General features: G+C 36.4%; 2 protein-coding genes across 2 annotated transcripts in view; one reads left to right on the top strand and one right to left on the bottom strand.

The window, feature by feature from the left end:
- Positions 1 to 53, bottom strand: part of LOC121367395 (E3 ubiquitin-protein ligase Hakai-like) — a 39,368-nt gene extending 39,315 nt beyond the window's left edge. The window contains exon 1 of the mRNA XM_041491549.1: positions 17 to 53. The gene's annotated coding sequence lies outside the window, so the exon portion shown is untranslated. The remainder of the gene's footprint in view (positions 1 to 16) is intronic.
- Positions 54 to 3,007: 2,954 nt separating this feature from the next.
- LOC121367394 (ubiquitin carboxyl-terminal hydrolase 19-like) overlaps positions 3,008 to 12,088 on the top strand; it is a 50,300-nt gene continuing 41,219 nt past the window's right edge. The window contains exons 1-4 of the mRNA XM_041491547.1: positions 3,008 to 3,290; positions 6,466 to 6,597; positions 6,881 to 7,011; positions 10,954 to 11,014. Of these exons, the coding sequence (XP_041347481.1) occupies positions 3,185 to 3,290; positions 6,466 to 6,597; positions 6,881 to 7,011; positions 10,954 to 11,014 (430 nt within the window). The 5' untranslated portion in view covers positions 3,008 to 3,184. The remainder of the gene's footprint in view (positions 3,291 to 6,465; positions 6,598 to 6,880; positions 7,012 to 10,953; positions 11,015 to 12,088) is intronic.

Genomic DNA, 12,088 nt, shown 5'->3' with positions numbered 1-12,088 from the left:
AGTTAATAACACGTACAAATCAAATGGGGAAATCCATTCTCCGCCATATTCTTGAAAACAAGATTTTTTAGTAAAAGCTAATATGATTGGAGGAAAATAGTGTTCATCTAAAATTCTACCCGTGTCAGTGTTTGTTACCGGATGTGCTTACAAAATTAAATCCGTTGATATAATTATTTTGATGACGACGACGATGATAATAAAAAAAAGAAGAAGTTATATAGACATGCAGCCGTTGAACAGAGATTATTTAACTTTAAACAGTTATTAAAATGAAGTTGGTTAATATTACGAAAACAAAAAATAAAAAGCGAAAACGGAACTAAATTGGACAAAACGGAACCTAGCGTTGGCTAAAACGGCACCAAAATTTGTTTTGACTATTTAAACGGAACCAACAGTGAAAAAGTGTATGGCTAAAACGGTACCAGAATCATTACAAATTGTGATCGATATATTCAATAAAACAACAGCTATATTAATAATGTATTAGGTAGGCTACTTTAATTTTATGTCCATGTAGCGGAGATGGGAATAGGTTAATAGCAGCTAGCTAGACGTCAGTGAAGTGCAAACTATTGTAACCAAGCTGCCACTGCTACAAACATTTGCTTTGTTATCTGTAAAATACAGTCCACAAGTGTTGCTCTTTTTTAAAGCTTTGTTTATATGATTCAGTATTTAATAGACAACACACATTTTAAATGTGGAAAACCTTGCTGGTGGTCTTTGTTATTTTTCTTTTTGTTTTATTTTTTAGGAATGGCTGGGGTTGATTTTTGCTATTATTTAGTTTTAAGTTCCCACTTATAGTGTTGTATTGTTTTATTGTCATAATAACACAATGCATCAATCTTGGAACTGTTAAAAAACAGAAGAAAAAAGACCCGTTTTTGCCAAAACATTGAGGTGCCGTTTTGTTTTGTTTTTCCAAATCGGTTTCGTTTTTGCCAATGAAAATGGTCCCGTTTTAGCCTGATCTCAGTATTACAATGAATTTTGAACGTATTACTTATTTGTATATGTTTGTTTATAATTACTAGGCATTTAGAATTGGATTTTCTCGTAGTATATAGATATAGATATATATCTTCAGTGGAATCAAAGTATGTGATATTTTTCAAATCACATACTTTAAGAATTTGATTATTTTGCAAATTAGATGTAAATTAACCAAGGTCACGGCACTAGGTTTATTGACATTTAAGCAAACGTACTAGGGCAACACTTCATAAGTGACGTATGCATTCATATTAATCATCAAATAAAAACATTTCAATAGCAATTTTACACTGAAAGCTGTCCAGCGTTCAGAAAAGAAAAAACGTACCACGTTTTGGTGCTGATCCCTTTGATTTTACCTGTGGTGTATCCCATAGTTAGACCACTGGCGTGTCTGACCTAAATTTTAGCGACTGCTGAATGGCTGTGACCTGTTTGCGTAACTTGAAATAGATCGCCGAGCTTTGCAATTGTTGCGACGGAGTGTCACGAAGCGTAGCTGAATGTGGGTGCTGTCGGGTTTCTTTCTGTAGTAAGTGTATTAGTGATTAATATGTGGATTTTTTTGTATCACTTAACTCGAAAATGATTGATGTAACGGTATTTGACGTCAAACATAGGATTGTTGTGGTATTAGAGCGGGACTCGTTGCCTACCGTTTGGTAGTCAGGAATTGCCAAAAAAAGACATAGGTTGGTCTCTGACTGTAATGAGAGCGTGTTTATGTCCATATGTCCGTCTAGCTCTCTTACAGTCAGAGTACTCGGGCTAGGTACAAGCTAGTTACTTCATCCATCACTCGCGATTCGTTTAGTTAAGACCACAGTTATTGCGGCCGTTGAATGACGGGTGTAATAGATCTCGGGCTACGCTCTCGATCATTACACCCGTTACTCAACAGCCGCAATTAATAACCGTGGTCTAACTAGACGAATCTCTCGGAAAAGGATGAGGTAACTATAAGTTGTGCACTAGGACATCCAAAATAACGTCATTAGAATTTTACGCCATTCCTATTCAAAACGACAGCGCGCCACATATTCTTACGTCCTTTGAATATCGGGTAATGGCTGACTAGAATTAAAGTTGCATGTACAGTTGATTGATTGAAACATATTTTATTGCTTTTTAAAGAACAAATGGATTAGGCACAAGTTACACAATTTACTAGGCCTTCTCCAAAATACATATTACAGTAATTATATATTTTTACAATTTAAATATGAACAGAAATAAATATTGTTGAGAAAAGAAAGAATAAAGGAAACAGAAAAGAAAAAAAGAGACGCAATAAAGTTTTCTATGTGTTCGATAATTAGACAGCAGGTTTGATAAAAGAAAACACAAAACACAAACAAGGCATCGCAATGATTACACAATGGCTAAACAAATAATAATAATAGCAATAAAATAAATAAATAATAATTTTAAAGATCCATACTTTATTTACTACTTAAGGGAAACGTTTTGTTTCATTTATATACTTATGTACATGAAAAAATATTTCTTTATTGTCTTCTTCACTTAGAGTATTTTTACCATTTAAAACTATTGGCTGAAATCTTTGCAATGAATTCCAGAGAGTGCGTATTTGCCTTTCATATAAAATGCATTCACAGAAAAAATTATAATTGTTTTCAAAATTACACCCACAACTGCACGAGGAATCGGTGCTAAGACCAACTCGATATAAGTCTGCTTTAAATCACTACACCTGTGTCTTAACTTGGTATGTACAGTTTACAAAAAAACCCGTTGTATTAAGCTTGAGATTATATGATAAAGATATTTTTACCCTCATGTTTTTCGGTATCGTCAATATTATATATTAGGGATAAAAATAACGTATTATGCACGCCAGAGGCTCGTATAATACAATTTTGATTCCTAATATATGATATTGACGATGCCGAAAAACACTGGTAATAACCTCTATTTATATATTATGTCACAAGGCACATATAACATTAACACCGGTACGTTAACCAAGGACGATAATTTTTCGCAGTGTTAATGGCAGGCAGCTTAATTTATGGTGTGCTTAAAAAAAATATTAAAACAAAATATTGAGATATTAAACGTCATATAATATTAAAGCACAATTTTTGTGTTCTTCTACAACGCAAACATAGATCATACTCAAAGAAAACGCAGGCACACTGACGGTGTGTTTAAAGGGGAAATGACGGATTCCCCGACAAAAGAAGCAGAAAGCGAAGTGGAAGAAAATGGGTTGGTGTCGTCCGACATACCCAAAAAGAAGAAAGCGTTAGAAAATGTGACAGAAGGTAGCGTTCGTATCACACATTTTTTTATTTATTGATTATACACATTTTGGTGTGCTCGGTCTTATTTAAGTTAAGCATGCTAAACCACAAACAAATTATAGGGGGCGCAGTTCTCTTTGTATTAGTTAAAGGTTGTCATCCACCTAAACTATTTGCATTGGTGACAAAGTAATAAAGTTCAATAGAATTGATATAAATCGCCTATTAATTCACCTGATTACAACACATGTATATAAAGTGAGAGGGACAAGAACATAATTGGTATTACTAAACATTAGCAAACATCAGTTAACTAAAGCAGGCCCATAGAAACAACTTTGGGAGTGTGTGTGTGTGTGGTGGGGGGGGGGGGGGCACTGACAGATTGGGTACAAACTTTATATCAGATTTTGGTTATAATGGCAAACATTAATGTGATTTAAAAAAAAAAAAAGGTTCCCCCACCCGCGGATCCTAGGCTAGCCCGAGCCTAAGAGAGCTACGGAAGTACCTATGTCTTTTTTTGGCATCCTTACCAAAGTAGGCAACGATCCTGCTAATACCACAACAAAACGTCAAATAACCAACTTTCGAGTTAAGTGTAGAAGAAACCCGACAGCACCCACATTCAACGCTTCGTGACACTCCGTCGCAACAATTACAAAGCTCGGCGATCTATTTCGAGACTGGGCGATTCCGCCTTGTGCAGCAGTTACAGGGGTCGTCTCATAAGAGGACACAGTACGTAGCACATACTTTTGCCGTATCCTGTCGATAACACCCCAAATGTATCCTTCAAATTCTGGAATCATAATGTTAATTTTTTGGTTTAATGACGTAATGAAATCCAAATTCATCCAAACGGCATTAGCCAACTCTTCCATGTTTTTAACTCTATACGCTTGATATGAGACGGCCCCTGTAACTGCTGCACAAGGCGGAATCGCCCAGTGCGCGATCACGTGGTCTAGAAATAAAAATCACGAATAGCTGAATGTGGGTGCTTTTAATAATCATTTCGAAAATGATGTGTAAAGGTATTTGACGTCAAACATAGGATTTTTGTGGTATTAGAGCGGGACTCGTTGCCTACTGTTTGGTAGTCAGGAATTGCCAAAAAAAGACATAGGTTGGTCTCTGACTGTAATGAGAGCGTGTTTATGTCCAAATGTCCGTCTAGCTCTCTTACAGTCAGAGTACTCGGGCTACCTACAGGCCTGTAAAGTAATTTGCATCTTACAGTGAGATCCGGCTAAAACGGAACCACTTTCGTTGTAGAAAACGGAACCAATTTGGCTATAGCGGCACCTCAATGTTTTGGTGAAAACAGAATTATTATAATTAATTTTTTTTAGTTCTATACATTAGAAATTTCTGTGTGCAATTTAGAAAAATAAATAACTTTTAATAAATTTCGGTATAATATCCGCCCGGTCCCCTCCCATTATTATTTTTAGTTAGGGTTAGGGTTAGGGTTATGGCTGGGGTTAGGACTAGGGTTGGGGTTAGGGTTGGGGTTAGGGGAAGGGGGGACCGGGCGGATATTTTTCCCTGTAATATTCTAACCTTTTTGATGCGGTATGTATTTTGACGCGGAACATCCAGATAATTTGTGAATGACCAATATTCAAGAAAAACAACTCTAAACAACTGGAAACGATGTGTGGTGGTCCATAAATTCCATATTAATAATACACGTCAAAAATAACACAATTAAAATACATTTTAACCAGATGGTCACATGTAAACCATATAGCCTAGTGCAAACATAGTCACTATTTGTATATTGATAGGGTGGGAGTAAAACTGACAGCCATTCAAGACTTTTTTGTTTGTTTATTATTAGTATTATTCAAAACAATGTCCACTTTACATTTCCTGTGAAATAGATATTATTTTAAGATGTAATATGCACTTGAACGTTGTTTAATCCTGACCCAATATAATCGTATGCAGTGCATATAAAATAAGGACGGGATTCATTCGGACGTCCATAAAAATAGATTGATGTAGAGGTGATCTAGTTGCCTTGTGTTTATTTAAATAGTAGCAGATGGCAATGTTTCGTGCAGCAGGTGAGTAAAATTCATTGAGAAAATTTGGAGACAGGGTATGTTAAAAAAGTGCCTTACGGAAAATAGTACTTTTAATTACATGGCATTTTTAATTGTTTATACTTACTGCAAACTGGCAAATTGAAAACATTGCATTAATCTTATCAATAAAAAATACTTCCATCAACAAAAATTTCTGCATTTGACGTCATAGCTTTTCTTTGATGATACACAATTGCTATATAAAGATAGCGCGCCAAAATACATACCGCGTCATAATACATACTGAGACGATATGAAAAACTCGCCCCCAAAACGAACTTGCATACTACCAACTCACCCCAGTGACTATATAATGTTGTTTTTTTTGTTGCACTATTTTGATTGAAAAATGACTGTTGTCGACCGTAACCATGCAACCAGTGTTGGTGCATGTGGATACATTCATGAATGCATTCAGAACACTGTGAGAGGTATTCAACTATTAATTTCCAGTGCTTATGGTTTGAAAATTGATAGTGAAGTGAACAATAAATTGCTCTCCTGAAATTACGAAGCTCGAGAGCACTTGCTGTTAGTGTCAAATTACCAGGTAATGGTATTTTTTTTGTAAAATAAATAAGCGATATCAACTTATGAAGAGGCTTGTAAAATCGCAAGGACTGCATTTGCTTGCAAATAAATTTTAAAATAAAATGGAGGTTTGTACCTGGTACCTCTAGAATGTGAATCCTGGCTTCAAAGCTCGCTGCTTGTATATCAAGACAGCAAATACCTGTACGTGGTTTTTATTTATATTTACAGACTTTCTGCCAGATAATAATTTGAGGGTACATATGTAATAAAAACAAAACATACCATAGGTGCCCCTATTACATGTAGGTAGTTATAGATTTAATATGTACGGAAATTGGACACATCATTTCATGCACTTGTCAAATTGTAAACAGCAATAGTCTTACTATAATCTATCTAAACAAAAATGTATATATATTGATTAATTTTCAAGATGTTAAGATAAGTACACATAACAATAATTTTATCCACACCATCTGTCAGAAAGCCTGACTCAATAAAGTTTATACTACTTGTATATTGGGGTTATTGCTTAATAATATGATGTTGTTGTTGTTTTGTTTCAGCTGATGTGACAAATATTATATTTGGACAGACAATAGACCAGGTTACTTTAACCCTACACCTGACCTTCAAGCCCGAGAATGAGGGGATTGATGCCACGTTTACTAATACAGATGTCACTTTGACCATCAAAGGTACAGCGGAAGCAGTGTTATGTGATGTTTAAATTAAAAAATAAATGAATTGATAATTGAAAAAGACTTCTCAAGTTACATATATTTATGAATAAATTAACAGTCTATATAGTAAACAATTGTGATCTAAACAAAATGTTTTATTAATAGCAGTGTAATTCTAATAAAAGCCACACAGTAAAATTTTTGTTTTGTGATTATGTAAGACCAAGGTTGTTAGTGCTTCATCCTAACTTCAGATACATTTTTATGTTGGTAATACAGTATCTAGCATTTTTTAAAGGTGACCGGTGTTGGCATTGCAAATTCTATGCTGAAATTGAGGAAGACAACAGCAGAGTTCTTTTGAAAGGACAGAAGTTACAGTTAAAAGTTACCAAAAAAATCCAGGAACATTGGCCATCATACATTGCAGTAAGTTTAAATTTCATGTTGACACATTGTGTAAGAGATATAGTTCAGGATTGTTGACATTTTAAGTGACTTGTCATTGTAATTCTCGTATACTGCTAGCATAATAATTAAGGACCAAAAAATTAATTGAAATAAAAATAAATGTCATTAATGTGCTTGCTTTCATAAATGAATGGCAAATATATTACCAGGGCTCACGCGACCGGGTGAAGTGAGCCCAAACTTCCCTCTGACTTCGCCCTGCCAGTCACTGTAAGGCGAAATCTGTGTCACCTTTTTAAAAATAGTCATCACTTTCTATGTACACAATCACGGATGAATGGTGAAGAACTTGAGGAATATCTATTCATAGATAATAATTAAGTGTGAAGTGTCCGAGGTTGAAGAGAGACTGGCGCCACAAACTCAAGTGACAGGCTCACAGACGGTCTAGCGCAGACAACACCCGTGTCTGGCACTAATAGTAGGCCACAGCGTGCTACTGACTGTTGAAGCGAATGTGCTGGAAATTGTACAAGGGTGGGGATCTAGACTATGGTGAGTGAAATGTTTTGGAGAGTTTGGGTCATGCTGTCCTACAGCGTGTATACTACCAAATCAAATCCCACAGACGACAATAGTAACATGTGGCTAAAACTCCTACCTGCAGCGTATCAATCGACATAGACGCCACAGATATAAATACTACCAAATCAAATCCCATAGACGACAATAGTAACATGTGGCTAAAACTCCTACCTGCAGCGTATCAATCGACATAGACGCCACGGATGTAAATACTACCAAATCAAATCCCACAGACGACAATAGTAACATGTGGCTAAAACTCCTACCTGCAGCGTATCAGTCGACATAGACACCACGGATGTAAATACTACCAAATCAAATCCCACAGACGACAATAGTAACATGTGGCTAAAACTCCTACCTGCAGCGTATCAATCGACATAGACGCCACGGATGTAAATACTACCAAATCAAATCCCATAGACGACAATAGTAACATGTGGCTAAAACTCCTACCTGCAGCGTATCAGTCGACATAGACGCCACGGATGTAAATACTACCAAATCAAATCCCACAGACGACAATAGTAACATGTGGCTAAAACTCCTACCTGTAGCGTATCAATCGACATAGACGCCACGGATATAAATACTACCAAATCAAATCCCACAGACGACAATAGTAACATGTGGCTAAAACTCCTACCTGCAGCGTATCAATCGACATAGACACCACGGATGTAAATACTACCAAATCAAATCCCACAGACGACAATAGTAACATGTGGCTAAAACTCCTACCTGCAGCGTATCAATCGACATAGACACCACGGATGTAAATACTACCAAATCAAATCCCACAAGACGACAATAGTAACATGTGGCTAAAACTCCTACCTGCAGCGTATCAATCGACATAGATGCCACGGATGTAAATACTACCAAATCAAATCCCATAGACGACAATAGTAACATGTGGCTAAAACTCCTACCTGCAGCGTATCAGTCGACATAGACGCCACGGATGTAAATACTACCAAATCAAATCCCATAGACGACAATAGTAACATGTGGCTAAAACTCCTACCTGCAGCGTATCAATCGACATAGACGCCACGGATATAAATACTACCAAATCAAATCCCATAGACGACAATAGTAACATGTGGCTAAAACTCCTACCTGCAGCGTATCAATCGACATAGACGCCACGGATGTAAATACTACCAAATCAAATCCCACAGACGACAATAGTAACATGTGGCTAAAACTCCTACCTGCAGCGTATCAGTCGACATAGACACCACGGATGTAAATACTACCAAATCAAATCCCACAGACGACAATAGTAACATGTGGCTAAAACTCCTACCTGCAGCGTATCAATCGACATAGATGCCACGGATATAAATACTACCAAATCAAATCCCACAGACGACAATAGTAACATGTGGCTAAAACTCCTACCTGCAGCGTATCAATCGACATAGATGCCACGGATGTAAATACTACCAAATCAAATCCCATAGACGACAATAGTAACATGTGGCTAAAACTCCTACCTGCAGCGTATCAATCGACATAGACATGTGGCCACGGATGTAAATACTACCAAATCAAATCCCACAGACGACAATAGTAACATGTGGCTAAAACTCCTACCTGCAGCGTATCAATCGACATAGACGCCACGGATGTAAATACTACCAAATCAAATCCCACAGACGACAATAGTAACATGTGGCTAAAACTCCTACCTGCAGCGTATCAGTCGACATAGACGCCACGGATGTAAATACTACCAAATCAAATCCCACAGACGACAATAGTAACATGTGGCTAAAACTCCTACCTGCAGCGTATCAGTCGACATAGACGCCACGGATGTAAATACTACCAAATCAAATCCCACAGACGACAATAGTAACATGTGGCTAAAACTCCTACCTGCAGCGTATCAGTCGACATAGACGCCACGGATGTAAATACTACCAAATCAAATCCCACAGACGACAATAGTAACATGTGGCTAAAACTCCTACCTGCAGCGTATCAATCGACATAGACGCCACGGATGTAAATACTACCAAATCAAATCCCATAGACGACAATAGTAACATGTGGCTAAAACTCCTACCTGCAGCGTATCAGTCGACATAGACGCCACGGATATAAATACTACCAAATCAAATCCCATAGACGACAATAGTAACATGTGGCTAAAACTCCTACCTGCAGCGTATCAGTCGACATAGACGCCACGGATGTAAATACTACCAAATCAAATCCCACAGACGACAATAGTAACATGTGGCTAAAACTCCTACCTGCAGCGTATTAACCGACATAAACGTCACGGATATAAATACTACCACCCCTCACACTTAAAGTGAATCACAAAAAAGTGGGTGTCAAGCTGCTCATTTCTGAGATAACGGGTAGCGTCTATGACTACCCTAGTTCCGCACAAAATTTGAGTACTTTTTTTTACAGGTACCCCATACATGTTCCAAGCACAAGGCTACTTGACACAGTGGTACTAGATGAAATAAAATTGCGTACATTTTTAGCCCAGATGAAACTAATTTTTTTTACAACCAACACACTCACATTTATAACCAATCACAGGACTTGTGATGTTCACTTCTCTATCAAAAGTTGGGTGCACCTCGAACTTTGACCCAGCCGGAAGTTATTTGGTTTAGTACTACCTATACACCTAGTGGCCACTTAAACGGGATCTCCAAGTCGCTAAAGTACCCGTGTTAAGCGGCCGCTGTACATAAATTCTATAAAAAGTTTTTATTTTAAACAAGTGACAAGGTGCAGCAGATAAGCAATTTTCACACCTTCACGGATACTGGTACCCAGTGTGACAACTCCACAGTGTACCAATTAAGAAACTGTGACTGTGGAACACATTTAATTGCCTCTGGGTAATCTAAGCTTGACCGTGGTAGATTAATCTACTAGGACAATACTCTGCTTGGAGTAGTTATTAAATGAAATGAGAAGACAAACTTGCGAGAGAATTAATTCAAAATTAGTGTTTTTCAATTACATTTCATTATTTTTAAAGAAGGCGACATGTGGAAAGGTGATTTAAAAAAACAAAAAACACCATAGAGCACATATCCACCAATTAGAAGTAAGACGGTTAAAATAATAAAATAAAACAAAACAGATTGTAAAAGTTGCACCTGTATTAAGATAACTTCTTTTTGCGTATTTAATTTTTTTTGGATTAAAAATTCAAGTCTCCCTGTGGTTAAAAACTTCGCCCTCTCTAAAGTTTGAGAGAGAAGTGACTTCGCTCTATGATTTTGACCTTGCCTGTATTACGGGCATATTTTATTAATTAATAATACATTTTTGAGTATTTTAGAACAGTAATTTTGGCATGATTGAAATAGTACAGTGTTGGTTTATTTTTAGATGCCTCCAACAGCTGACACCTCAGAAAGCACAACTGCAGAAATCTTTGACAAAGAAGAAGGTTTGTCTCTTAATTTAACATTTTAATCTGAATCCTATTCTGAAATCATATCTTAAAAAATTAAAAACCCATACTGGACTTGAGATAGACCAAAACAAGACGTCTATCTAGTTGCCTTCCAGATCATACGTCAAGATGCTAAATGTACACTTTTCAGAGATATAAATATTTTAAATTAATTATTGTTAGATTGTTAAAGGAATGCACGTGCAAGACTTTTGGACTGGTAGGCATATTAAACGATGTACAACAGGGTTTTATCACCCATTTGAATAAACAAGTACATGTATGTGTATAGTTCAACTTTTAAAATTGAACTTTGTTAATAATAAGATGAAAATTCCCTCTTCTGTTTTGTAAAATAACACAAAAATAGTCATGGGCGTCATTAAATTTTAGAAATAAAACGCTGTATAATGCACATTATATTGATATTTAATTAATAAAACGGTTAAATGTGACAGCTATTATATATAATGCTCGCATACATTTTGTTCCGTCTCAGTGAATATGCCCTCTAGCGAGCTGGTGGTTACGTAATACTTAACGCATCATGTCAGGAATTAGTCTTAGAACTGAAGAAACAAAAATACCTGATTTTTGTGGGATGATGAAACAGGCATGCATAGCAGTGTTCTGTAATAATATCCATCCCAGTAAGCCAGCAATAATTTTCAATGCAAAATAAACAAACATTGTCAAAGTGCCTACAAAACAAGTCGAAATAACTGTATCATGTTTTGTCCATGCATTAACCTACGTACTGAAATGATAAATGGAGCGTTTTCTTAGTTAATTGGTCTATTCATTTAGTTGGCTTCACCTGTGATTCCTGATTGGCATGTGTGTATTTGATAGGTAACCAGACAAGACAAATAATTAACGCCACCTAGACACAATAATATATACAGTATTATTAACATCACAGGGTATTATATTCTAATACAAATATCCTGCCACCCCTAAAATGGTATTGGACATTATCAGCTGACATGGTTTATTACTGTAAATAATTCTGTAAAACTCTTGATTAAGTAGACTTTCCTATCTAAAATCACAGAACTAACCAATTAC

This window comes from Gigantopelta aegis, chromosome 3 (assembly GCF_016097555.1).
Source record: "Gigantopelta aegis isolate Gae_Host chromosome 3, Gae_host_genome, whole genome shotgun sequence".
Taxonomy (NCBI): domain Eukaryota; kingdom Metazoa; phylum Mollusca; class Gastropoda; order Neomphalida; family Peltospiridae; genus Gigantopelta; species Gigantopelta aegis.
Note: the sequence above shows the minus strand (reverse complement) of the source record. Positions and strands in the feature narration are given on the sequence as shown.